At 43.2% G+C, this 27251-nt stretch overlaps 2 protein-coding genes across 4 annotated transcripts in view; one reads left to right on the top strand and one right to left on the bottom strand.

The window, feature by feature from the left end:
• The first annotated feature begins 7560 nt into the window (after nucleotides 1-7560).
• Nucleotides 7561-27251, top strand: part of LIMS2 (LIM zinc finger domain containing 2) — a 48727-nt gene continuing 29036 nt past the window's right edge. For all 3 annotated transcript variants that reach the window (XM_014258287.2, XM_014258286.2, XM_014258285.2), the window contains exons 1-4: nucleotides 7561-7673; nucleotides 19678-19837; nucleotides 20721-20787; nucleotides 21087-21207. In XM_014258287.2, the coding sequence (XP_014113762.1) occupies nucleotides 7663-7673; nucleotides 19678-19837; nucleotides 20721-20787; nucleotides 21087-21207 (359 nt within the window). In that variant the 5' untranslated portion in view covers nucleotides 7561-7662. The remainder of the gene's footprint in view (nucleotides 7674-19677; nucleotides 19838-20720; nucleotides 20788-21086; nucleotides 21208-27251) is intronic.
• Nucleotides 23036-24067, bottom strand: GPR17 (G protein-coupled receptor 17). The gene has a single exon (XM_014258284.2). The coding sequence runs from the start codon at nucleotides 24065-24067 to the stop codon at nucleotides 23036-23038; it is 1032 nt and encodes a 343-aa protein (XP_014113759.1).

Here is a 27251-nt window from a genome sequence, read left to right as displayed (position 1 = left end):
GCAGGAGCAGTGGCTGCACTGCTCGGTGGGAGAACTTGCAGAGGGAAGAAGCCGCGCTGTTCGGGACCGGGGGAGGCCAGGCGCTGTGGAGCCAGTCTGAAGAAAAGCTGGAATGCCTTGGCCAGGAATGAGCGAGCCCTGCTCCCCTGCTTGTAAGGCAGCTCTGCCAAGCACTGCCCCACAAGGCTCCCGCAGCCCTGGGCTTCCCACTCCTGCCGCCCGCAGCCTGCGGTGCCCCCTACTCCTGCAGTGCCCACGGGCACTGCCTCCTGCACTGCTACCTCACACCCTGGCCTGGCTCCTGCTCCTGCACCTCTCACACTGCCTGCCCCTCCTTCCAGCCCCTGCACACACCCCAGCTGCAGCTCCCGGCATGTGCTTGCACTCCTCTGGCTCTGACACGGGGGCTTGACAAGCTCACACTGCTGGGTGCTCAAAATGGAGCCATTCCTTTTCTAGAACGCACATCCTGTTTCACCAGGGAATCCTCCATGACCCCCAGGCCTTTAAGGAAATCTCTTCAGTGCCATGGCTACTCTGCAGAATGGAGTGCCATCCGGAATACTCACATGCCTCAGCAGTGGTGCTGGGGGTGTCACAAGCTTCACAGATGTTCCAGAATTGTGGTGGTAGCAGGAACCTGCTGTGTCCTGGGCATGCCAAACCCTAAAGGTTTTCCTAGAGAGGCGTTGCCCGCAGCACCCGGTGTCTCGTCCCCTCCCAACACCCAGCGAACACTGGCCAATACAGTGTCCCTTGGCAATAGCTGCATGGCCCTCATCCTGGATCAGCCTCCGAATGGTCACAGCAGCAAACAGATGAGGGCAGAGAAAGCTCCCAGGTCTTTGTGTCGTGCACATGGAGCAGCCTGAGCCTCCTCTGTCCCTGCAGAGGCCTGGAAGTGCTCTCTGTTCCTGGGAATCTGGGACTGAGCTGCCTGCAGGGAAGGGAGGAAAACCTGTGTGCCCATAATATGCAGGGAATATTGTGAGGGAAGCTGTGCCTGCTGCTGTGCAGCCACTCATAGACCATGCTGAGGGGCCCTTTGGTGATGTTGTTGCTGGAGAAATCAAAGAGAAAGCATCACCAAAGCCTAGGGAAAAACAGAAACTCTCAAACATCATCTTTTCAATGTTAGAGAATTAGGCATTACTTTATTCTGGCCAGGATATGCAATAGAATTTAAACAAACAGTGCCCAGCAGTTTGCCAGCCCGGGGAGTCTCTCTCAGTGCTACCAAATACCACCCACCACAGTTCACTGCACTACACCTTGATTTTCCCAAGACATTTGGCAGAATAAAAAAAAAGCATTTTTAAGTCACATTTTACTGCTCACCCTTTCCTGCATCACTCAGGGTGCCTACACAGGTACTTCCATCCCAGCATCTCGGGAACGAGAGTAACTGGCTGTGTGATATCCTGGCATTCCACATGGGGCTCAGGCAGTTCCTAACACTCATGTGAAGGCAGTGATCACTGTCCTTGCAGTAAGGACCAGTATCAGCATGATTACTGTAGATATCCTCCACCTGAACGGGTTAAAAAGGGGTGTTCAGCATGTCTAGAAGTGAGGAAAAGGGAAGAGCTAAAGACAAACAGAGCTTCAAGCCTGCTAAGGAAAACCAGGGTTCATACCTGGCATCCCTGGGTGCAGGAATCTACAGCACCAAAGAAAGGAAGGAGAGTTGAGAGACCCAGAAGAGCCTAGGGCTGCCCAGCACAGCCTGCTCTGACTCAGCTTGCCCCACTCTTCCCTGGGGGAGGTGAGTCCCCCAGTCTGAAGGAAGAGGCAAGACCACAGTGATGGCTCTGGCATGTAGCCACCACATGGTGGTGCCCAATAGGTATTATTAATTTCTAATGTGGCACCCCGCAACATATCCATGCCTAAGATATATTCACCAATTGAAGCAATCAGAATATGTATGAGGCTCCCAATCCCCAATTTGTAATTTTAATTTGGTCATTTTTCTCACTACAGGTTGTTCACCTAACCCCCACATGGGAGCAATCGTTCTCTGTATTTTGTCTGCGTTACTGTGTGTGATAGTGATGTTCACCCCTGTATCTACAAATGCACAGACTCCCTGTTTGTTTACATTTCACTACCAAATGAATATATTCAGTAAAGGGATGGGTGTCTGGTCACAACACATGGCAGTCCAATACAAGGGCTTGGTCTATTCTCTATTCAGTTGTTATTTGTCCTTCTGCTGTCCTTCTCTTGCAGCTTCTTTAGTGTCTCCCCACAGATAAAGGGGTGGAGAGGGAGTATGTGCTGGGACTTCTGGTGTTCCCAGCCCTGGGTGTTCCATCTTCCACACACTCATACCCTGAGACTCCTTTACCATGCGATGGTAAAGGAGATAAAAGATGACTACCTACCAATAGGTAGTCTATTTCCTTCTTATCTACCCCTCTGTTGAGGAGTAAATGGAATAATTGAGTCTGTTCACTTGGCTCCCCCTTGACACTTTCAATTCTCCTCTGACCCTGGACCGAATCCTCTGAGCTTAGTCCTGGTAAGTCACTTAACTGATTTAATTTTTCAATAATTTGTTCAATTGGGTTCCCTTTTCAGCTAAGAGTACAGGCTTTCCACTCTTTTGGACATCCCTCTAGAAGAGTGTTCTGCATTCCAGGAGTTAGGGGTTGAGCCATATAAAGCTCAGGAGACCCCATAATGATGTTTACTTTCAAGCCTTCTGCTTTGAGCAGATCACATGCTTGTCTTAAAGTTGTCCATTCTTTGGCCACGACCAGCCAAGCAGAATCATTGGTATACTGATCTGAAAATTCTTCTTCAACAACCCTAACCAGAGTGACACTATTGTCCTCCAGAAGTTGTAATGCAGATTGAACATATTTGTCAGAGGTAAGTCTCATGAACTTTTTAGTATTTCTACTATCCAGTTACACAGTATCATCTTTTTCTTCTACAATAGGTACTAGTTAGTTTTGGGGTTTCCCCCCAGGCCTCTGTTTATAGTTTTCCAGTAAATTTTAAACTTTTTCAGAGCTATAATTAGTAAGTTCATCTGTTTGGACAGTCTGATTATTTTTTCCAGTTACTAGTTTATTTTAAACACAGGACCAGCATGAACACCTTCATTTTTTTGTGTCAGTGGGCCAGCCATCTTTCTTTCTTTTTCCCTCATTTCTTAGTAACCCAAACAGCAAACTGTTCTGCTAAAACTGCACATTTTTTCCCCAATTGCTCACCCTACTCAACAGCAGTTACAAATGCTTGCCTTTGTAACATTATATTAGTTCTTAGCTGTTCTGTGTCCTTGTCCCATTCAATTAACTGTTGTTCTAGTTCTTAATTTTTTTCCATTGCAACTTTGCATGCAAATAACAGGAAACCTGTTATTTTGGCTATCAGGAATCAGTTGCTCTTCAGACTGTGTCCAAGAAGTTTGCACAAACTCCCCCTGTATTTTAACACCTCCATGGGGTTCTTAGCCCCTCATGGTTTGGGTCCATTATTTGTACAAGTTTTTAGCCAATATTTGTATATGTTTCTAGCTTATGTCATGATGTATTCCATGGCTCCTGAGTCTACCCCAGTTGCTCCCCTGAAGGAGACACAGCCTGAGGTTCCTTTTTCCAAAACATTATTATCAGTACACTTGAACAAGATTGTGATAATGACAACAAAAATAGTAAGAGCAATAACTCTGTTATATTAGTATTGTCTGGCAACACCCCAAACGCAAAGAATTTAAGGGCTTTTTAAACTCAGCTTTAAAAAAATGCCTGTCATGTCTACAAAGTCTACACCACACCACAAAAACTGTATGACACCAATTACACCTCAAACACAGATAAACACTAAGTTCTCACACATGACTTCTCATATAAATCTTGACTTCTCATATACCACAAAACTGTAAAAAAGCTGCAGAGAAAACCACCAAAATCCTGAATTGGCCCCTGGACTACTTGTTGATGGAGATAAGATAAAGTAACTATAGTCTAACTCTCATCTGGGCTGGGGGAGAAGAATACATTCAGAGAGGGATCAAGCTTAGCACCTTTGGGGTGGAGATCACAGCCCCGGAGCTATCAGCTGCCAGGCTTGCACAGACCCTCACAGCAAAGGGTGGGAGGAGAGGTTTTGGGTGTGTAGTGAAAAAGCCTCTGGTCCGAGGTAGTGAATGCCCATCATCCGCTGTGCAGACTGGCCCAGCTGCAGGGGCTCCTTCACCCTGGGAAAAGGCACATTCACATGAAGCAGAGAGGCTGTCATGGCTCATCAAAGGAATCCCCCCAAAAGGGTCCCCAGACCCTGCACCAGAGCCCTGCAACATGATGCAATAAATACACAGTGTTGCAAGGGACAGTGCCGAACTTGCCCTTCCCAGGGGAGGCATGTGAACATTCCCACCTGGCCCTAATCCATTAATCCATTGGATTCTATACTTTTCTGTGTGGGCAGCAGGGGACCCTCACCACCAAGAAGACCAGAAAGAGGGGAGCAACAAGAAGTCATTGGAACCCTTGAAAGATCAATATGTTGCGACTTCACCCCTGTCACTCTCTCCCTGTACCCCCACCCACCCACACCTCTTTTTCTATTTTCTTTCTTTTTCTTTGCCTCTTTTACTATTGAATAAAATATACCAAGTGTTTTGGCACCAACAACACATGTTATAGTTTGACATGGGTCAAATGCCAGGCACCTAAAAGAATCTTTCACTTTACCCACTTCTGCTACAGTCGGGCAGAGGAGAGGGGAAAAAAAGAATTAACAAAGGGTTCATGAGTTAAGGACTGGGAGAAAAACACTTAAAGGTCAAAACAGGGTTCAAATTTAAAGGTATAAAGTAAATTTATTATTAATAGAGTCAGAGAAAGATAATGAGAAGTAAAATAAGCCTTTGAAACACCCTTTTCCCCCCAGCCCCTCCCTCCCACTGACAGCACAGGGAGGTGGGGCGTGGGGTTTTGGTCAGTTCATCACTCAAGATCTTCTATTTGTTCAGGGAAGAGGAGTCTTTTCTCTGCTATGCTGTGGGGTCCCTCCCACAGACAGTCTCCCCAGAACTGCTGTGGCATAGGTAATTCATCCATTGGGTGTGATCCTCTAAGGATAGGCTGCTGCAGTTTGGAAGCAAGAGCCCTCTATCTCTGGAAGCAGGGGTCTTCTCTCTCTTTTCGGGTCTCTCACTAGATCACAGCTTTCTCTGGTATCCACTCACTTCGGCTTGAGCATTTTTCTCTCAGCCTGCAAGGGGATTTCTGCATCCCCCATGGACTTTATGCTTTACAAGGGGACAGTTTGTTTCATTATAGTCCTCACTATGGCTTGGAGAAGAATCTCGGCTCTGATGCTTTAAGCACCTCCTTCCCTTCCTTTTCTTCCACTGACCTTGGTGTTGCCATATTGTTTACCCTCACATGTCCACACTTCCTCCTCTTTTCTGACTAGAAGAAAAGCTGCCATTTGAAAGTACCATTGCCAACGAGTTCTACTAATTCAAAGATTCTTGAAAGAATCTTGAAAGAATTTCTCTCAGTGCCAAGAAGTTGATTTTGTCTAGGTTTTGTGTTGGGGAATCATTCGTCATGCTTTCACTGCTGGCCATGTGGCCCAACTGCGGCGCTGGTACTATTTAAGGCCTCTCTTCATGAGGGTGCCAGGAAGGGGAAGCTGCCACTGCCCCCCACTTTCACCCACCGTGTGGTTGGCTGGGGGTGACCAGACAGGCGAGGCTCAACGTGGGCTGCACTGAGATGGCAGAGGCCACGCCGGTGTATCGCTGTGGACCATGCTGGCATGGCAGTGCCCGTGGTGACAGCAGCACCTCCTCACTCCTGGAAAAACTCCTTTGCACTCCTTTGATTTTTTTCATAAATATGTCATCACAGAGGTGATGACATATTTAATTGGGCCAGCAGCATATCCGTCTTCAGAGCCATCAGACATTGGCTCTGTTGGACATGGCGAGAGCTTCTAGCAGCTTCTCACAGAAGCCACCCCTGTGGCTCTCCCCTTCTACCAAAAACCAGGCTGTGTCAAATGAACATACCCCATTTGGTTTTAATCATGTTTTTTGGGTATATATCAAACCTTTCTGGGTTTGATCCATTTTATTCACAGAGACTTAGTTTTCTTTGCTCTTCTGTGTTTAAACTGGTTTATAACAGGCATATATGTTTGAAGAGGGAACAGGGAAAGCTGTCAGACAAGGGGTCTCTGGGGAAGGGGGGCGGTTCTGTCTCTGCTCCAGCTGTGCCTTGTGAAATGACTGAGAGCTCAGCAGTAACAAGTGGTAACAGTTCTTGGTTTTAACAGCTGGAAAGAAGATTGCATCATATTCAAAATGTAGATCAGTAAGAAAAATACGGTATTTGAGATCAATACAATTTACAGAAGCCTCCCTGGATGTACAAGTCAAGATGAATGGCCGTAGTGATGGCCCAGCGGCTTAGCTCTGTCCTGAGCTGTGTTCTCCCCAGTACCCTTGGAAACACCTGGAATCTTCCTTGCACATCCAATCCTAGTAATCTCTGCTCCTTTCTAAAGGAGAACTGCAAGGGTAGAGACATGATTGTTGGCACTCAGGAACCATTACAGGAGGGATTAGGGATGCAGAGAATGGCTAAGAGCTTGTCTATTACTGTGCACTCAGCCAAATCTGTTGACTTGTTTCTTATTAATAATATCTACCCTTTCCTCAACTGAACATTAAACCAAAATAAAACCATCTAATTAAATTCTTCACCGTGGCTGAAGTAAGAAGTAAAACCATCAGATGGTAATTTAACTTGTATTATTTTAAATGTAGGGCTGAAAAACGAGATTGTTTGGACACCAGAAAAAACAAGAGAGCATAGAGTTTCTATTATCACTTTCAAGATGCAACAATACATGTAACAATGGTGAGTCACAGCATACCAGGCTATCTCACAAGATGAAAACAAAGTCTGAAATTGTTTTTGGTTAGAAGCTTCCCATGACATTTGGTGGTTCGCTTTACATCAGAGAACGCTTGATCATGGGCAAGAGGGGAGATGTTATCAAAGCCATTGCACGTGGAGGGGCCCTCCCTGGGGAGTGCGGTCCCTCATCCTTCAGAAGCAATGGTTGCCATGACCACTTTCTAGAAGCCTTCCAGACCTATCTTCTTTTACCGAAGGGTAAAACGCCGGAGAGCCATTTCCCTCCCCGCGCGGGTGTGTGCAGGGATGAGCAGCCCGCAGAACAGCCTGGAAGCGCGGCTGCTTTGATCTCAGGAGCAAAGTCACCTCAGTACGGTGTATGTGACTGCGCAGCAGCTAGCGGCTCGGCCAGCGATGCCCCCTTCACCCCAGGTGGACTCATAGCGGCTACCATGTGTTTACTACCAGGTGGAGCGAAGCAGCTTCGGCGGCGGGGCAGGAGCTGTGCCTGTGCTCTGTGCCGCCTCCTTCCTCCCCACCCCCTTTCCGCTCCGCCGCCTCGCTATTCCATATTTCTTTGCCTTTATAGGAAAAGTATGCGCAGGTCCGGGGGGGCTGCCCTGAGTCACCGAGAGCTGCGGTGCCCGCCCACGCCCGCGGGGCCGGGGCCGCCGCCGGGGCGGGGTCGGCGCTGCCCGTGGGGCCGCAGCGGCGCGGCCGAGCCGCCCGTCCCGCCCCGCAGCCCCTGGGCCACCGCGCGGGGCTCGCCGCCATGACGGGCAGGTGAGGCCGGGCACACGGGAGCCGGGCGGGGGGCTGGGCCGTGCCAGCTTTCACCGCCCTGGGGTGGCCGTGGCGTGTCGGGAACAGCTCTTTCTCGCCCTGGGTAGCGCCGTGCGGGGGCCTGGTGGGAAGGGTCGGGGGAGAGCGCTTCGCTGCTGTGAGGTTTGCGCGGAGCGGGGCACGCTCCGGCCGGGCGTGCAAGCGCAGAGCTGCTCCGCTGGGCCTGACCCTGCACGGGGACAGCGGAGGGCAGAGCTGAGGCAGAGCTGAGGCAGAGCTGAGGCAGGGCTGAGGCAGAGCTGAGGCAGAGCTGAGGCAGGGCTGAGGCAGGCCTGAGGCAGGGCTGAGGCAGAGCTGAGGCAGGGCTGAGGCAGAACCGGGCGGGAGCAGCAGCCGGGCTCTCTGGGAGCCGGGCCGGCAGCCTGCGCCCGGCGTGCCCTGCACCCCTGCCCCGTCGGGGCCCTTCTCGATGATCTACGCGCAGTCCCTCTGCCTACAGATTCACTCTCCTCTTCTTCGAGCTGGCCTTAGAGTTAACACGCTGCAGGAGCTGTTTGAATCTGGAGCTTGGTTCTCTCATGCTGTCTGACAGCTGAGAACGCTGTGAAGCAACTTAATTGACAGTTGTAAATGAGGAGCGGGGAAGGCATTTCCTGGCATTTTGCTAGGGTTTGTACAAGTGCTTTAATGTCACCTTTTTTCTCCCATCTGTAAAATAAAACTCAGAGGTTATAAGCGGTTCGTGAAAATCAGCTTGCCTTTGTGGAATGTCTTGGAGGTGGGAAGCACAAAGAGGTAATACTACAGTTAGCAAGGTGCCCTTTTTAGGATACTCATCCTTATGAGTCCTGCTGTCTTACTGTAGTTCTGAAGCACTGTTGTTTATGATTAGGAATACTGAGATGGATTCAGAGCACTTTATGTATAAGTATTCACTTTCCTTTTCTGTCAAGTCTTGATGTTTGTATTATGCAGCTTTTTCTGATTATTTGAAGTGGATCCCGATTAGTGGGTTGTTGGGTGTGAGAACCTGCTTGTGTGCGCTCCTCTATGATTTGGGAATGTATTGGTTTTGGTCTCTGTGATTACAAATTGATGTTCAGTTATACATGATTATTATACATGCTCAAAACTCTTCTGGGTGTTGCCTCATTTCTTTAATGGTTTCTTTTTAATTTTTCTGACATGTGAAACAGGTGTGTATTTACAAGTTTACATTCATTTTCTTACAGCTAGAGGAAGACTTAGAACTTAAATGTCCACAGTTCATGGGTACCCATCCAGCTCTTAAACAGAGAAAGGATGGAGAGGACTTGGAAAGGACTGTGGCTGTATGAACCCAGCTGATTTAATTTCTTCAGAACTGTAGCATGGTACTGTTTAGAATGACAGGCTTACCACAGGTGAAGTCACTCAGGAGGACAGTGGGAAGTGCCAACAAACAGCAGTCCTTGTCTTCTCTCCATGCTTCCTCTGAAACTTGCCTGTTAAAGTGCAACACTATTCATTGGAAGCTCTGATGTGAAGTGTGAGCCTGGGTGGACAATTCCAAGGTAGCTGAGACACTGCAAAGTGTGCAGTTCAAAGTGATGCAGGACTTCTCTTTTCCTTGGGTTTACTTCAGAGGGTTGTTAAAATGAGCAGGCCTTGGCTTTTGCTTCTGAAAAGTGAATACAGGTGTTACTTAATATTTTCATGAAAGGTTTGTCCTGGGAAGTTTGTTGGCTATAAACATTTCTAAAGTTCTGTCTGCTGTCGTTCCCAGGACAGGACAGTTAACTGTTCTATCCAAGTTGTTTGTCACAGCTGTAACTCAGCTGGCTGATTCCTTGTTAATAGTATCATCCATTTAGGGTAGTAGTTTCCCAGCAAAGTTTTACAGTGTCTGTGTGATGTTGCACTGCTCAGCACCTTGCCTCGCCAATGCCATTGACAAGTACCATGTTCAGTGTTCTTTTTCAGGCTGGGACAGACTCCTATGGCATTGGAAATAATTCAGCATTGAGAATGTTCTTAGATCCAGCTACAGGTCACTCTGCTGAGTGGTACCCAGATGTTATTCCATGTTTGTTATCTGGTAGTTCTTCAAGTCTGCTGACATAATGTGGTCAGATGTTCCCCAGCTTATCACAAAATGGGGTTTTCAGGGTTTTGGGAGGAGATGAAGTGCTTCACAGCTGGAGCATCCCCTCAATATCCATTGGGGGAACCTTCCTGAGCCAGAAAGGGGACATAAATGTGCCTTTGGTCTTGAAACTGTTGACACAGGGAATGATTTTGTTGTTTTACAGTGTTCTAAAGTAAAGAAGACTGGAAAACATGAGGTGCTGAAACAGTATTCTTTTTCACTTCACCTTTCTTATAAAGTAAAAATATGAAAGGACTCTCTTCTAGGTGTGAATCAGCAGTGAAGAAATCATCTGTGAATTACCAGTGAACAAAATGTTGTCAAATGCCCAAAGTAGAAACTGAACAAGAATGGAAGAGAGTTTCCTTTAAGACTCTGCTGCTGTGGTGTTGATTAGAAAACCCAAAGGTGAAAAATGCCTGGGCTGTTTTGTGTTGCCTTTAGAAATTAATCTAATACAAAGCCCAAGAAAAAAATACTTCCCAAGTGCATGTTTTAGAACATAATTATCTTCATAAGAAATTTTTGTTATCACTATACTTGGTCAAATTGGGATCTGGATACGCCTATGTGCTTCCTGTAGTCAACAAAAGAAGAGCAGCTGCATTTACAGATATGCTTATTGATTGTTCCTAATCCAGTGAAGGTAAGAAATAACAGTATATTATTTTCAATTAGGGTAGCTGGTTTGATGTTTTCTTTAATGCATGGAGAGCTGCTGCTATACTAAAGCAGTTGCAAATAAAATGGTTTGAAAGAGGAGGAGTATTACAAAAGGTTCTTGGCACTGAGTAGACAGTAGCTGCATTAAATAAGAGATATCTGAGTTAGAAGCAGACATTTATGCTCTTCTGGGTTGAAAATGTGGTTTGAGTCTTAATCTTTCAATCTAAATTTGCTCTCTGTTGGTCTCTAGATAGGAAGGTCCTTAGTCTATTTTGGGGCCATAGAGGTGCCTCCCTGAGGAAGAACCTGAAAATGCCTGAAAGAAATCTTGCTGCTTTTTTCTCTGCTTTGGTCGAGAAAGTAACCACCTGTAAGAGTTTGGCATCAACCCTGTCTCTTAAAAGCAGTCTATCAAGAGGGAAAGAAAAAAAAACCCATGGATTTTCACTCTTTATTTGTAAGGTGTCAAGAGAGGAGTAAGTGAGCTTGTGTTGAGGGATGGAAAGACAGAATGTTTGCTGTTGGGATTTTGGGTTTTATTTCTTTAATACCCTCATCTTCCCTTTTGAAGAAGACAGTCATAGTTTCCATGGAAGAGTGATTATTTGAAAACCAATAGAATCATGTTATATGAGTCTAGTAAAAGCTTAAGTTGTTTGAGAGAGAAGGAGGGTTTTTGTCAGATTGCTTAAGGATAAGGGAGAATAATATTGTGGTGATTTAATATTTTTCTTTGTGCTAAAAGTAAAAACATTATTTAATCTTATATTTTAAAAATGGTTTTTTGCTCTAAAATTTCAAAGGTCAGCAGAGACACTCAGTATGGAGATTTTTCTTTATTCCACTTATAATATAAAATAGAAACAGATAAACTGCACTTACTGTCTGAAATGGTAGTGGCAGATTGCTGTCACGTCAGGAGCTGAAACTCTCCAGGAAATGTGGGGTGCATTGTAGATTTAAAGGTTGCTGATTTATGATTTTAAAAGCATGTTGTTCTTTATTCATGCTTGTTCTACTGGGCCCCAGTAAACCCTTCTGTTTTTCTTTAAGTGTCAGAGGAGATTCTTGTTCATTAATATTAGTTTAGAACTCATGAAGTCATCAGTCCTCTCATTTTCTTTCCCCTGTAGCTTGCCAAGCTGCATTTCATGCTCATGCTACAAAAATCCAATCTTTCCCCTTTCCCCTTTCCAATTTACTAGAAAGTAATTTGTTGATAATGACTCTTAAAATATTTTTCATGGTAATTCTTGAAGACCAGAGAGCTCTGGAGACTGGAATGCCAAGTATGTTCTTCCTCCCTGCTTCCTGACCCTCTGCTGTGTGCGGCTGCTGCTGGCTGCAATGAGTCCTGACAGCAGAAGTCTTTGCAGCCTTGTTTCTTGGAATATGCTTTGTCCAAATGGAAGGAACAGCTCTGTTGTTTACAGTGTCCTTAGGACATGGTGTGATACAGCAGCCTGCAGGGAAGCACATGGAGATGCCAGGGTCAGATACTGATCTGCAGTAAACTATAGTGTTTGCTATCAAGAGCTCAAGTAATCTGCTTTGCTTTTCTTCATTTCTCTCATTTCTCATCAGAAAGTTTTCTTGATTTAAGTGGCTTAATTTAGTGAAGACTCGGGATTTTTATTTTTTTTTCACTTGTGACATTTATACAGAAGCATTCTGCAAGGCTAGGACAGAATGAGGTGCTGATGCCGCCCCTGGTGTGCTGCATTAAGTAGATAATTACTAATGGAAGACAGGAAAGAGATTGTCAGATCTTTAAGAATATGGCAAAATGGCAGATGGGTTATAAGGAACAGTGCTTGATTGGGTGTCTATGCATCCTGCTTTAGCTCTTCTAAAATGTAAACGCAACTCCCCAAAGGAAGGTGACTCACTGAGTATCGGTGCTGCTGGTGTTGCTCCAGCTGTGTCCCTGCATTCCCCTGCAGAGGGGCCTTGGGTGCCATGGCTGGCCTGAGGCTCCGGGGGCTGGCAGCCTCCAAGCTTTATCAGCGCCGGCAGGATCGGCTGAGTGGCACAGGGTCACTGCTGAGCAGCAGGACAGACACGGTGGCTGGGATTCCTGGGTATGTCTCCAAGATGATGGGAATGGCATTGTTAAAGCATTTTCCAGGATTTGATAGATTTTCGGCTCTGGTCATGGGGCTGTTTTATTTAAAGTGAGAGTTATTTGCACAGAGCCAGAGGGGGTGAGGTCTGTTTGTTTTCATTTCCAAGTAGATTAAGAAGGAAAGAACTTTCCTGATGAGAAAGCTTTCAGTTTTTAACAATAACAGGAAAGCAACAATGGAGAACCTTTCCCATTTCGAGCTCTGTGCTAGACTGTTCAGAACCAGCATTAGTGCTTGTGTTGGTTTTGTTTGCATGGCTTGGTTTTTGGTAGCGGGGGGCCACAGAGGTGGCTTCTGTGAGAAGCTTCTAGAAGCTTCCACCATGTGCAGAAGAGCCAATCCCTGATGGCTTTGAAGATGAACATGGCCAAGGCTGGGCCAATTAGAGCTATTGGTAATGCCTTTGTGATAACATATTTAAAAAGTGGGGCACGGTTTTTCCTAGCCAGAGAAGAGGAGGAGGTGAGAACATGTGAGGGAAACAACATGGACACCAAGATTAGTGGAGAAGGAGGGGGAGAAGGGACTTCAGGTGCTGGAGCTGAGATTCCTCTGCAGGCCATGGTGAAAACATGGTGAAGCAGCTCTGCCCCTGCAGCCTTTGGGGATCCACAGGGGATGGAGAGATCCACCCACAGCCCGTGGGGATCCATAGGGGATGCAGAGATCCACCCACAACCCCTGGGGATCCATGGGGGATGCAGAGGTCCATTCACAGCCCCTGGAGGAGGTGCCCATGCTGGAGCAGTGGATGCCTGGAGGAGACTGTGACCCAGTGGGAGACCCAATGGAGAGAGGGGACCCTGCTTCCAGGCTGGAGGAGGACTGCACCCCGCAGCAGAGGGACCCACGCCACAACAGTTTTGGGGGGACTGCTGCTTGTGAGAGTGCTGCTTCACTTTGGAGAAATTCACAGAGAACAGTCTCCTGTGGGAAGGGACCCCACGGTGAAGCAGGGGAAGGACTTCTCTCCCTGCAGTGAGAGAAACCATGGGTGATGAACTGACCACAACCCTCACTCCCTGTCTCCCTGCACTCTCGGTGGGAAGGAGGGAGGAGCTGGGGGGAAAAAGGTGTTTTAAGGGCTTATTTTACTTCTATCTTCCTCTAACTTTTTTAGTAAGAAATTCACTTTGTACCTCTATGTTGAGCCTGTTTTCTCCCAGTCCTTATCTCAACTCATGGACCCTTTGTTTCATTTTTTTTTCCCCCTCTCCTCTGCCCAGCTGCAGCAGGGGAGGGTGAGTGACTGTTTTGGGTGCCAGGTGTTAGGCCAGTGTCAGACCATGACAGTGATAGTGGTGAAGCATTTGGGCACTGTGGGAGTAAAAAATGGTGAGATGCAGTAATTTTCCAGAGTTTTGATAAAATTCTATCATTCCTTGGGTTTTAGGGTTCAGTAGTCAATTCTTTACCTATACTATTAATATCAAGCTTGTTGATTTTAGTTTTTGTAAGTAACTCCAATCCATCTTCAGAAACCAAAGCTTTCAAGCGTAGCTGCTTCATGAGAACATGTAAACCAGTGCTTCTTAAATCTGTCCAGACAATTCCATTGCTTGATATGATCATTACTTTTTCCATGCTTCATATTAAAATTTTACTTCTAAATTTTCATTAGTTAATTTTGTGCAGAAGGTAAATTAACAGGAGTTAAGTAAAACTTATTTCCTTGCATTTTGGGAGAACTGCAAGCTGCAGCAGCAATATGGGGTCTGAAGTCTCTGTCACTGGAGAGAGCAGTGAGCATCCAGGAGAGGTGATTTTCTTTTTCTAGCAGTCAGGAGTTCAGAATTTGAAACATTTCTTAGCCAGAAGTCGGCCTGATGCTTAGCTGGAAATGAGGAATTAGTTTGGCTTCTCAATATGAACTGTGCATCTCTCACTAAAATCTTCCTTCTCCTGCTCTATTCCTTTTAGCTCTTAGTTAGTTGATAATTTTTTTTTCTTACACGAAGCTGTGGGTGTGTATATATGGGAATTTAATGAGGAGGGGGGCTAACAAGGTAGTGAAGGAAATGGTGATGCCATCTAGAGGTGACAATGCTGTTCAGGAAAAGTGAAAAGCATGGAAGAGACCTGTGGGAGAAAAGAAAAGCACTGAAAAAGCATCTGTACAGGTAAATTGAGTACATTTTTCACATCATAGTTCTTGATGCAGAGTAAGCATAGAGCCAGTATATTCTGATTTTATTGAGCAGATGACAGTGCTGAAAATTTTAATCCCTTTGAGGATTAAAATTTCTGAATTATTGAATTATGAATTATCTCTGAATCCCTGAATTATTGTATTTTATCCATGGGTTTTGAGCTAGTGGTAATTTTTGCTTCTCCTTCCTAATAGGCCCTGATAGTTTATGGCTTTTCTTCAGGCAAAGGAGAGTAATCCAACAGAAGTGCTGCTGCTAGGTGGTGATAATTGATGAATACATGTAAGGAATGATTTGTGTTGTCAGTGCTGGTAAACAAACATCACATTTCAGCCCCTTTGAGATAATGGAAGTGAGAAAGATTTAATGTGTGTAAGGAGTTATTTATCAAATAGACATTCTGGATGAAGTGATACATGCTTGATAATAAGAGTGTTTTTCCTGTATAAGAGGAATAATTTATTTCAAACCTGTACATTTCTTTATGTTGTTGATGTTTGCCTGGGCTGAGTGAGCACTGCTAACTGTGTGTCTTTTTAAGTAATTGGTCATGATTTACTGGCAATAAGTATGTCTTGGTGTTGAAAGGGACTCCCAAGTATCCATGGCATAGGGATTTTTTTGGTGTGAATACCAAGAGAATTTTGCTGTTGCTGCTGCTGATCTCAAAGTTCTGCCTGATTGCAGCTTCCTGCAGGTCAGCCATATGGACGTTGTACTCTGGCTTCAGCTACAATATGTGAATTTTGGGGTTTTTTTTAACCCCTCCAGTTTTACTAATCACAAATTGCTGTTGCTGGTAGGCCCAAGGAGAGATGGGTTTTTTCCATATTGCGTCCATAAGTTGCATTTGTATGTTTTTCTTAATTTTGGTTATCCCTGTGTTCTAAATAAGGAAGAAAAATGTTTATTTCACTGAGAGTTTGGGGGCTGCATGATCAAGGAAGATATAATGAGAGAATCACTATTCATTTCTTATTTAGCCAGTGAAAAAAATACTCAGCATGAACTGAAAATTCAGTGCGAAGGAGAAATGCTGAAAATGTTAAGCTATGAGCATAGTTTAACAAATGCACAACAAATCATGCATTAAACAAATGGGGATTACTTTTTCCCAACATTTTATAACAAGTTTAATAGTAACATTAAATAAGTCAATTCAGTTTGGGAAAGTTGTCCAGATAAGTCAATTGCAGCAAAGAGATTTTGGAATTATAAGGGTAGTTGAGGGCTGTTTTTCAGCACTAGTTCATGAAATGACACCCTTCCTCTTTCTTTTGTCTTTGTATTAGTCATTATCTGTAAAATCAGTCATAAAGTCTGGTATTGTCTCAGATTTCATTTGTGTCTTTGTCAACAATGAGGACCTTAAGCCACTAATTCTCAGCTGTGCTGTGAGGGTGGGAACCAGCCCTTCTCCTGGAGTTTATCTCATTTTTATCTTGTCTGCTGACATCTGTGACATACACAAGTGGTGACAGCTCTTCCAGTTTTGATGTTTCACTATCATATCTGTCTGTGCATACATACTAGAAATGTAATCATATTGTGATGTTTTCTGTAAACACTTGCTCCTACTGAGCAGAATGAGCAGAAAATACATCTTTAGGGTTCCCCACCATAGGTTTTGTTCTCTGCTGAGGTTTAGATAATGCCCTGGGTTCTTGTATCTCAAAGAATTGTCTTGCTTTCTTTGATAATTAGATAATTTGTTAAAGATACAGCACATAATCATGAAAGATTGGGAAAAGCATTGTTTGAATGCTGGTAGTTTTTGGGTTTGTGCAGGACAGGATAACTTCAGGATGCTGATCTCATCATGTTTTAACAGCCTTTCCTGCCTTTGTGTCACCAGCTTATTGTTAAAACAGAGGAAGATTCATTATTTTACTGAATAGAAGAATATCAGTGAGCAAACAGAAAGAAGCAGCACTCTGTATTGGGGACTGTCCTTTGTGGGAAAGATTTAGGTGTAAGTGTTATCTAATGAGTGGCACATCAAGTCAGACCTTTGTGGTTATTCTTGGTAGTGCTATCAAAAGGATGGTTGTGGTGCTACCCTTCCTTTCCCCATGCTGCCATCAGAAGTGCTTTTGCAGCAGTGTAGTAAACTGAATCATAAAATTGCTTTGAATTAGCACAGACCCTCTTCCTTCCTGCTTTGGTTAATTTTAACCTTGAGCTAGATGAAAAAATGCTCGGTTTTGTACAAACAAGAGGGCACATAGGGGTGTGTACTTGGGGGAAATTAAAAAGGCAAATGTTAAAGTAAAACCTTTGAATAAATGCAAATTCATATCTTTAGGGCAATGCTGAAGTGTGGCAAAATGTAGCTTGACTGCAAAACAATAAAATGTCTTAAATGAAAACGGATGCAGAGTTATAAATGGAGAAAGAGCAAGGATGCAAAACTCTTGCTGTGGATTGTCAAAGAGCCACAGCTGCTGGTTTGCATTACAGGAGATATATTGGTCAGGAGCTGATGCAGTTCAGTTGACTCCTGGTAGTCTGGCTCTTCCCAAAAGTTTTATTTGAGTTTTAGCTGAGGTAGAGAATTGAATTTTTTGTACTGGTTCATTTATATTTTCCTGGACTAATAGTTTCTCTCATCTGCATAATGAGTCACACTCATTAGCTCTTTCGCATGGGCAGCTCAGACTGTACCATGATCATCTTTCTTATGTCTTTGAGGAAATCTTAGCAGAAGCATCACAGGGGAGACCCTGTGTCGTCATTATCTTTCTTGCCAAGACAGCCATGGGATTGTGTGGGAATCTTTCCCAGAGTGTCTGGTGTGAAGTGTCACAGCTGTGCTGAGTTTGATGCATGGCTGTGCAGGTTGCAGGCTTCAGCTGCTGTGAAATGTTGTGGAGATGACTGCTCTGGTCTAGCAGAGTTCACCCTACATGTTGATATTGGCACTGGTGGGTCCCTTTGCAAAAAGAAAAAATAAAGAAAATTAGGATTTTTTAAAATGTTGATTCCATGTTTATAAAGAAAAAACTCCAACTAACACAAGATGGTGATTTGCTGTTAGTGTCTAGCATGTAATTCTTGCTGGATAACCTGGGTTTTTTTCCCAGAGGAGATTTTTCACTATGGTGACATCAGTCTTTATTAATCTTGACTGTTGGCTAGCTCAAGTATTGGAATTTAGGAACTGAATTTTTCAACAGGGTAAAAGTACTTGAAGGGAACGTTTTATTTTCAAGTCCTGGTACAGATTTGTGTGGTGTAGCTGGAAGAGTGGTGACTGAAAACCAAGCTGATTAGGTATTGGCTTTGCTGCAAACACTGATGTTTTTGTGCTGACCTATTCCCTTGGTACTGTGTCAGGATAAAAATATTTCTTTAACCTATGATCTCTAGTTTATGAAATAACAGGATTTCCTCTTGTCCATAATTCTAGTCCATGTCTGTCTTTTTACATATCCTTTGTACTGCAAGAAGGAAACAAGTTGTAACAAATTTTTGCTAAATTGTTACTCCATTCTTGAAACTCTTGTGGTTTCTCTTGGTTTTTGCCTCCCTTGGAATTGCAGCGGTAGAACAGAAAGTCTGATTTTACTGAGGGGTCTCTCTAGGTCACAGAGTAGGGTGTTAGTGCAGCCTGCAGAGGGGAGACACAGCTCAGCTCAGCACTGCAGGGCTGGTTGTGTTACCTCAGGAGGCTGCAGCTGCTCCCTGCTCATTCCAGTTGTGCTCAGGGCACAGAGCCCTGGAATACAGACAGTGGCCTGGTTTTGAGGGGATTGTCTCTGACCAGAGGAAAGAGAATCTTCTGCTCCTGGAAAAGCTTCTTGGATTACTGTTCTCCATGAAGAGGTGAAGAAAGTAGCATCTTGGGTTGTTGAGTAATACTAACAGTGGAAAATCAGTTCAGAGTAGCTTTGAATCTAAAAAGAAAGAAAGTAGCCTTGTGAAGCAAGCTCTCTTTCATTTTATGCATACATTTCCTACTTCAGGAAAAGTACGGTACGGACAGTTTGGAGACTTTCTTAACATGGTGGCAGTTTTTATACTTTCACTTATAAAACTGCAAACTTTCCAATCATAGAATTCAGAAGGTGTCCAGAAGGCATAAACCAGTTTTTTTTATATCTAAAAGTGTAATAATATTGATGTTTTATACTATTGGATAGTCTGGTGGTTAAAAGAAAGATCACACTGCAACAAGAAACTGAGATGGACCTGATAATTTTTCTCTCCTGGTTTGCACATGTGATACACATTTTAAAACTGTATTAACTTAGATTAGCATGATGGCAAGATGAAAATTTTGTAGAAGAGGTTAGGGTGATTGCTTATTTTATGATAGATTGAGGAAATGTTCTTTATGTGATTTTTAAGTGTGGCCTGTGGGGGATTTTAGCCTCACGTTCTGAGGAAATGAAGCTGAGGCGTTGACCAAGCCAGCCAGAGGGACCTGCCCTTGTCCATAGGGCATTGTCTGCATTTGTAGCACTTTGACAATTTTAACTAATTTCTCAGAAGGGCAGGGGCCTGTAGAGGGGGAAATGCTGTGTTACTGCAGACATTGAAGAGGAGAGTGCAGTGGGATATCAGTGCTTATCACAACTCAGAAAATGCACATCCTGAGGTGCGCATCCTGAGACCAGAAGGCCCAAGAAGTCAGGACCATTGGGTTTGCTTTCTCCAAACTGCTGGTTTGTGCAAAATTGTGGTTATTTGCCATGAGCTATTAGCAGGATGATGTAATGGGGCGAAATATTGGTGAAGTAGCCAAAAGTGTGCAATGGGTACATCTGCTACATGACCTCATCTGCCTCATACGAGTTGTCAGAACTTTATTTCTGACTGATGTCAGTGACTCATGGATTTCTTTTTATTATTTTTTTTTTTTTTATAAAAGGGAGTTTAAAGCAGCTGGAATATTGTGTTTATAAATGTTCTTACTCTTGTCTTTATTCCAGTAATATGTCTGATGCTCTGGCAAATGCCGTGTGTGAGCGTTGCCAGACACGGTTCGATCCTGCAGAGAGGATTGTGAACAGCAATGGGGAGCTCTATCACGAGAACTGCTTTGTCTGTGCTCAGTGCTTTCGGCAGTTCCCAGAGGGACTCTTTTATGAGGTGAGTTCCCTGACTGGTTGGAAGAGAAGAGAAATAGCTGTAGTAAAATGCAAGGAATTCTCAACTTTCTTGTGTATTTAATTTCTTAGCCCTAAACATTTCTTGCCATTTTTTTGAGGAACCTCCAACTTAATTTTCCTCTTTTTGTTCTCACATATTCCTTCAAAAGGTGTTCTTTGGGTAAGACCCATTTCAAAAAGAAAATAAGTGTTTTGGTAATCATCAGAGAATCACAAAATGGTTTGGGTTGGAAGGGACCTTACAAATCATCACATTCCAAGCCCTGCCGTGGGCAGGGCCACTTTCCACTGGACCAGGTTGCTCAAAGCACTGTCCAACCTGGCCCTAATATTTCATTAGACATAAGTGAATTTTTATTTTTAGACATATTGTACCAAACTGTTCCAGTTGGGCAACTGGAATGTGTGAACCTATTTAAACGTTAGGTTGAATTCTTTTTTCAGAATATACACAAGTACGTATTTTGAATAACACATTATTTTAAACTTGCTGTATTTTATTTTGATGGGAGTTTTAGCCTTGTGTAGGAGGAGTAGTAGTTCTGAGGTAAACTAAAGCAAAAATTAAATTAAAGGCAACTAGAGGAAAGGGATTGGGGTATTCTTCAGGATTTTTACTATCTTGTAGCAGCATTGTTATTAATTTAGCTGTGCAAATTCACCATGAGGCTGCAGCCATATGTGGATGTTTCTTTAAGAGAACCTTTAGGAGTTGAAAAAGAGGTATGTATGGGACTAGAAAACTGGAAAATTTGACTGACCTGGACTAAATGGTCATACCAATGGAAAATCATGCTGAACTGTCAAGATGTAAAAGTAGTTCAGTTATTCATGACGGTCCTTCTCTCTTGTTTTGTTTGCAGTTTGAAGGTAGGAAGTACTGTGAGCATGACTTCCAGATGCTGTTTGCTCCTTGCTGCGGGGAATGTGGTAAGAAGTGGCAAATATCAACACCAGGGTTTAACAACTGCAGGGCTGCACAAACCTTGCAGTGTTGCTGTGATGTCCAGCCTTGGGCTGGGGTTGTTGGGGTCACTTTAAAGAGCCAGGAGCTCTGGGTGGGAACGAAGCATGATACCAGGAGTGATTTTGGGTTATTCTGTGGGAATAATTGGGTTTTTTTCACAGTTAGACTGTAATAGTAATTATGGAATTAAAGTGGGAGGACTATGAAGGATAGATTTTGATAAGACTGTTTTCTGCATGCATCTCATGCTTTCCTTTTGCAGGTGAGTTCATTACTGGGCGTGTTATCAAGGCAATGAACAACAACTGGCACCCAGAATGTTTCCGCTGTGAGCTCTGTGATGTAACCCTTGCTGACCTGGGTTTTGTGAAGAATGCTGGCAGGTAAGATGGAGCAGGAGGTCAGAAAGTTTTATCAGTGTGTCATTGATACAGCTGTGAGATGCTGAGGGTGGTCAGTTAGTTTTACACTGAGAAGGAAAGCTTGATAAGGTAGAGAAGAATTTTAGGAGTAACCTGTTAGGTGGGAAGGTCTTTATCCAATGAAACATGTAGAAACTGAAGTTTTAGTGGCTAGTGAATGGGTTCTGTAAAAGAAAGGGATTTCAAGCAGAAGACAGAGATTTCAGGGATTTCACGCAGAAGGCTACATAATAAGTGAGAAAAAGAGATTATGTAATCTCAGGCAGGTTGTTTATCAAGTAAGCAGCTGAGTGGGAAATCAAAATGTAGCAAAAGGCCAAAAGAATAACACAATGATTACAGCTACGTCTTTTCAGCCTGTGATTCCACTGGTATTCAGAAATCATTCATTTTAAGTGCAGAAATATAAAAATGAGTCCTAGAGCTTGATTAATGCATTTAATTCAGAAATAACAAAAATACAAAAAGGAGCTTATACAAAAGCATACCATTATAAGAAAATAAGACAATCCAGCAGTTAGCAGACAGTGTTGCCAATTCAGAGTTAATTTTAGGCTTTCATACGTTATGAGCAAAGCCTAGTAGTTTCCTAGAGTTTATATTTTCACTAACTAATGGTGAAGGAAGGAAGAAAAGGTCATATACTGTCCAGTAGGGAGTCCTCTCAACTCCCTCATCTTCTTCATATTGCATGCAACTTCTGTGCCTGAGTTTTTTGAGCTGGGCATAATTGATTTTCTTTTGGCACCTCACCTTGCTAGAATAGGCTGTTGGAATAGCACTTAGGGTGTTTTGGGGAAGCAGTCAGGATAAAAAAGGCTCAAGCAAGATAAAGTATGTTTGATTTTGTAATTTGTGGACCAAGTCTAAAATGGTAAGGAACTCATTCCCAAAAGCATAGCAGAGAGATAGGTGTGTGTATCTATGTAATAATGTATTTTACCTGCTACATGATTTCCTATAATATTTATCTCCATAGCATTGAAGCAGTCTTCTAGTAAATATTATTGTAAACTCTTGCATTCTTTTTTTCCCTTTTCAATTGTACGTGGTCTACCCTAGTCTGCCTGTCACTTCCAGGCATATTCTGCTAGGTGCAATTTGTATCAGTTAGAATAAAGAGAATCCCTACTTTATGCATAGTGACTTGCCAGATAAGTCACAAAAAAGAACTGTAAACCATCTTAAAGCTAAGAATCTTTTCTGTCTTAATTCCTGTCCAGGCTGGGTTCATTGCTTCATTCTGGCCTTTTTTTTTTCTTGTCATCATTTAGTACCATTTTTTTTTCTATTACTTATAAACACTTAGAATTCGGAGACTTGAACAAGATGTGCAAATGTGGGCAAATTCCATCAGGCAGGTCTGTCTCAGGAGCAGATCTCTACTGCTGGCACAATGTGAAATTTTAAATAAGGCTGTATGCATTGTGCAGAGGAAGCACTGAGTGCTTTGGGAATCAAGTCCTTTGAAAAAAAAATAATCTGTGGGTCCATTTCCCTCATTGTCCCCTTCCTTGTTCCTAAGTACTCAACCCTCAGTTTAATTTCTTGGAAATCAGTAGAACTGTCCTTCAGTTTGCAGTTTTAGCAATACAAACAGGTGTTCTCTATGGTCAGAGGGATTCTTGTTAATGGCAGCCCCATAAAAGCAACAAAACTTCCCTTCTCAGGGAATTTGACTCTGGGTGGACTCTGGGTGGACTGTCTTGCTGCATATTTGTGCTCTCAGCTGATTTTGGTGGAAGAGGGTGCTCTTAAGATGAGTCACTGACACTGACAAGAGTCATGTTCACAGTTCAGATTTAGCACTTAGTGAGCTTTCATTTGTCTTTCCCTCATATGTTTGAGGCAACATTATGGTTTTTTTAATACAAAACAGATTGCACAGAGCCTCACGGAATTTCTCAGCTACAAAAAAATACATAATGGGGTCGAACGCCCCGTTGAGGCTGGTGAGGCAGGAAGTGATGCGGTTGCTGAGGGCCAGGAGACGCTGTGTCTCACAGGAGGCTTTGGTCCCGTTGTAGTGGAGAATATAAATGTAGCGATTGACATGATAAGGTACAAAGCAAATTAGAAAGATCATCACGACCATGATGATCATTTTGACAGCTTTTTCCTTCAGGTGTTTCTCAACTCTGTTCCCACTCTTCAGGCTCTGGATGATGAGTAAGTAGCAAGTCACAGTAGTAACAAAGGGGAAGGTGAATGCCACTGCTAAGGACACGAGGGCGTGACGTGAGGCCTTTTCTCTGTAGAGCTGCAGGCAGACAGTTGTGTTTTTCATGTGCACCGTCTGCACACTGAGCAGCAGAGGTGCCATTGCCACACCAACGATGACCCACAGAAAGACACACGCCACATGGGCGTACCGCGACCTGCGGAGCTTGATGGACTTCACGGGGTGCACAATGGCCAGGAAACGGTCTACGCTGATGCACATCAGGAAATAGATACTGGCATACATGTTGAGGTAGAAAAGGAAGCCGGTGAGTCTGCATGGGATCTCACCAAATGGCCAATGGTTACCAGAAAAATGGTACACCAGCCGGGTGGGAAGTATCAGCACAAAGGACAGGTCAGCCACAGCAAGATGCATCAGGAAAATGTTGGCAGGTGTGCCTGACTTTTGGTCCCGGATGAAAAGCCAAAGTGCCAGGGCATTGCCAGCAAAAGCTAGGATGAAGTCCAAAAAGTAGAAAGTGGCAAAAATCATGTTCTCAAGGTGTGTCTCTTTGCCACATTGCTCTGATGTTTCCAAAGCAAAATTTGATTGATTTGAGCAATTGAAGAGCAGGCTTGAAGCTGCTGGTCCATTCATTTTTCCCCACAGTTCTGAAGAAAAAAAGCCCTAAGTGTAATAGAATTAAGACAGTATTATTACAAAAGAGCCTGGGTTTATGGAAAACAAAACAAAAAAGCAACAAAAGACCCAAAAACCCACACATAAAAGTCAGCAATATCTCCTGTTTGCTAGCATCAGTGTTTAGTATGACAGGTCCGTCTGAATTTAAACCTTATATTAGAATTCTGAATAGCCTCTGCTCAGCTGAGTTTACCAGAGCAGTAATTCCTGTGGAAGGAACCCCAGTGAAGGGCTGGCTAGCTGGTGATGAGCTTGTCTCCAGCCTGTGCTGAGGTCAGCTGTATAACCAGGTACTGAGATGCTTGTGTGTCTGGTTAAGAGGAGTAGGAGTGAGTTCTGTGTATCTAACTAGAAAGTGTTTGCCATGTTTCAGTTTGAAAGCCTGATTCAGGACCAAGGAATTCCTGATGAGTCAGCTTTTCTGAGCACAGGTGTCTGTTGGAAGGTGATCTAACTTAGAATATCTGTCTTGTTCTTAAAAGAGATAAAAGACAGGTCAAATATTGCTGTTACTAAAAAAATCCACAGGGTTCCTGAAAACATTTGAGCATTATTTTACAGAGCTCATTGTTCAGGTGTGTAAAAGTATAGGGATCAGAGAGAACTGAAATGGGATTAAGGACAGATATACTGGAAAATATAAGAACAGTTCCAAGGTAGTTAATATATTCATTTTGGCTGCTGTTACTTTGAGGTGAACAGAAAACTGGAATAGCTGGAGATTTGTGTGCTGGATCACTTTTGTTTGGTTCACAGTTGAAGAGAGAAAATCAACAGCAGAGGGACTGGATGAAATTCAGAAATTGGAAGTTCTTCCTATGGCCACAGAGGGCCCTTCTTACTTCATGCATTGCCTGGATACCCTTTTGGATTTGAGTGTTTATAACAAGTTGCTATCTTACCATTACTTGCAATTGCATGTGCAAGGAAGACTGTTCAGCCCTTTTGTCCTTACATATAAAAAAGCTTGTGAAATTGTGCTTTCACACACAAAAGGAAAATTCCCTGCTGCATATTTTTTTTGTGTGTGAAAGTCACAAGTTTACAGAAGAGGCCACAATTTCTTGTTTATATTATTCATTTGTCCCTTACAAAGTAAAGCCTGCAAGTATTCTTGAACCCAAAAGTTTAAAATTTATATGGGATAGTAACATTCACTCATGTACTTGTCCTCCTTGGATGGAATTAGTTTAAATATGTATTTTTCTGTTGCATACCAAAAGAGAAGCACATGAGACCATGCCTTTCTATTGACTGTTAATTTGTGATGCTACTTATCACCTCATGTTCTAGCTATTAAGCCTTTTTTTTTCTTGTGTGTCAGGCCCATCATTTAATTATGCTTTTCATCTGCAAAAAGTGTAAATCAGGTGACACCTGTCAGGGATAGGTGGTCTTATGGCTCAACATTGCTCTATCCATGGTTGTGACACCTGAGCAAGCAGTAAACACTGGCTTGGAGCAGCTGAAAAAGCAGAAAGCATAGTTGTCTGATGGAACAGACTGGGATGGCTCTTGCCTTATTGATAATGCTTTAAATCAGTTCCCAAAGTGAAGGAGTAAACAGACTTTTCCCTTTTTACAAGCTAATTATTAGGGGCTTAACAGCGTGATACACTGAACCAATTCTATTTGAGTTGATTTCCTAAGGCAGGTCTTGGAAATTCAGATTCAGCTGTCAGTGCCAGACTTAGAATTGGCAAGACTTCAAAGTTGAGATTTTTACCCTCACTGATGACAGCATTGAGTCTGCTATGGATTTCTATACAGATGTGCTTTTGGTGCAAAATGGTGTGGGTTGGAGTAGAAAGGAGAATGTCAGAGCTATCTGGAAGCCCAGTATGTCAGTGTCGGGAAGAGAGAGGCTTAGAAATAATTATAAAATTGAAATAGATTCAGTCTTTGCAAATGACAGCCTTCATAGAAGAGCTGCTGTTATCTAATTTACTTTTTAGAGTAAGGTGAAGGGAGATGTTTTTCATTGTCTGGTTAGAAGTTACAGAAAAGGGAAATGCTCCTCTTTCTAATTTTGCTTATGTTTTAAGTTAAAAGGAAACTTAAATTTCAACATTAATGTTTCGGGGATTTTTTTGTAATTCTAGTTATTGGGTGAAAATAGTGGTGTAGCACTTGAGTAAGTTCAGTAAAAAGCCAACACATCATTCGAGTTAATTGTTTAGCTTATTTTTAGATTTCACATATTTTCAACAAAATTTTACAGCTTTAGAAAAGTAATAATTCTCTGACAGTGTGTTCTCTAGAAGGTACTGAAAGCCTTTTGCAGTTATTTGCAATTCCAGTCCTATTCTCCTTGGGTTTATCCTATAAATTTAAAATACATGTGTTTAGTTTTTTATTGCTTACAGACAAAGCACTGGAATTCCTATAGTCTGTATAAATGCTAAGAGCAAACTAGAAACCTTCACAAATTACTTTGAATGTGTAGTGTGTTAAGCTATCTGATGCAAGAGGCTTTCATTCCACAGACAGAAAACTCCTTTAGGAGTCTGGCTCATTATCCAATAATTTCTGCTTGGACTGCACTCTTGACATTGCATGAATATTTAGTGATTTATGTATTGCTAAACAGAGCACTGTTCTGGGATGAGCCATTATCCCAGGCTCCAAGGGCTGAGCTGTAATGGGGATGTCACTGCTCATTTGAAATACTTGCATGCACACTGACCATATTTCGTGCCCTGGTTCCCTTCTGCTCAGAAACAAGCAAGAGAACAATCCACAATCCACAAGGCTGTCAGTGTGGACATAATGCAGTCTCTCAGCAGATGCTCTGTCTGTCATTAATGAAAGAACTAGCAGGGGAAATCCTTTGCTCATTGTACACAGTTACCTGGCTCGTTTGGAGCCCACTGCAGATAAACTGACCTATATGCTAGGGTTTGTGGTAGGTATCAGAAATTCCTGTTCTTGCTCTCAGCTAGAACAGTTTCTGGTATGATTGTACTGGTTTGTGCATTTTTGTGAGTTCAGTGTCTTGTCAAATGAGTTTCTCCTATCTTTTCACTCAAAGTACTCTTAATTAGAAATAGTTTCTGACTGAAGTTATTCTCCTAAAAATCAGTCTCTGCTGAGCCTGTATTTCAGCTGAAATACTTGGTTTTTGTGAGCATCAAAGCAG

The sequence above is a fragment of the Pseudopodoces humilis genome, chromosome 11 (genome assembly GCF_049639895.1).
Source record: "Pseudopodoces humilis isolate 2021_Gansu_Grassland_sample_001 chromosome 11, ASM4963989v1, whole genome shotgun sequence".
Classification (NCBI taxonomy): domain Eukaryota; kingdom Metazoa; phylum Chordata; class Aves; order Passeriformes; family Paridae; genus Pseudopodoces; species Pseudopodoces humilis.
This window is presented reverse-complemented; position numbering and strand designations above follow the sequence as displayed.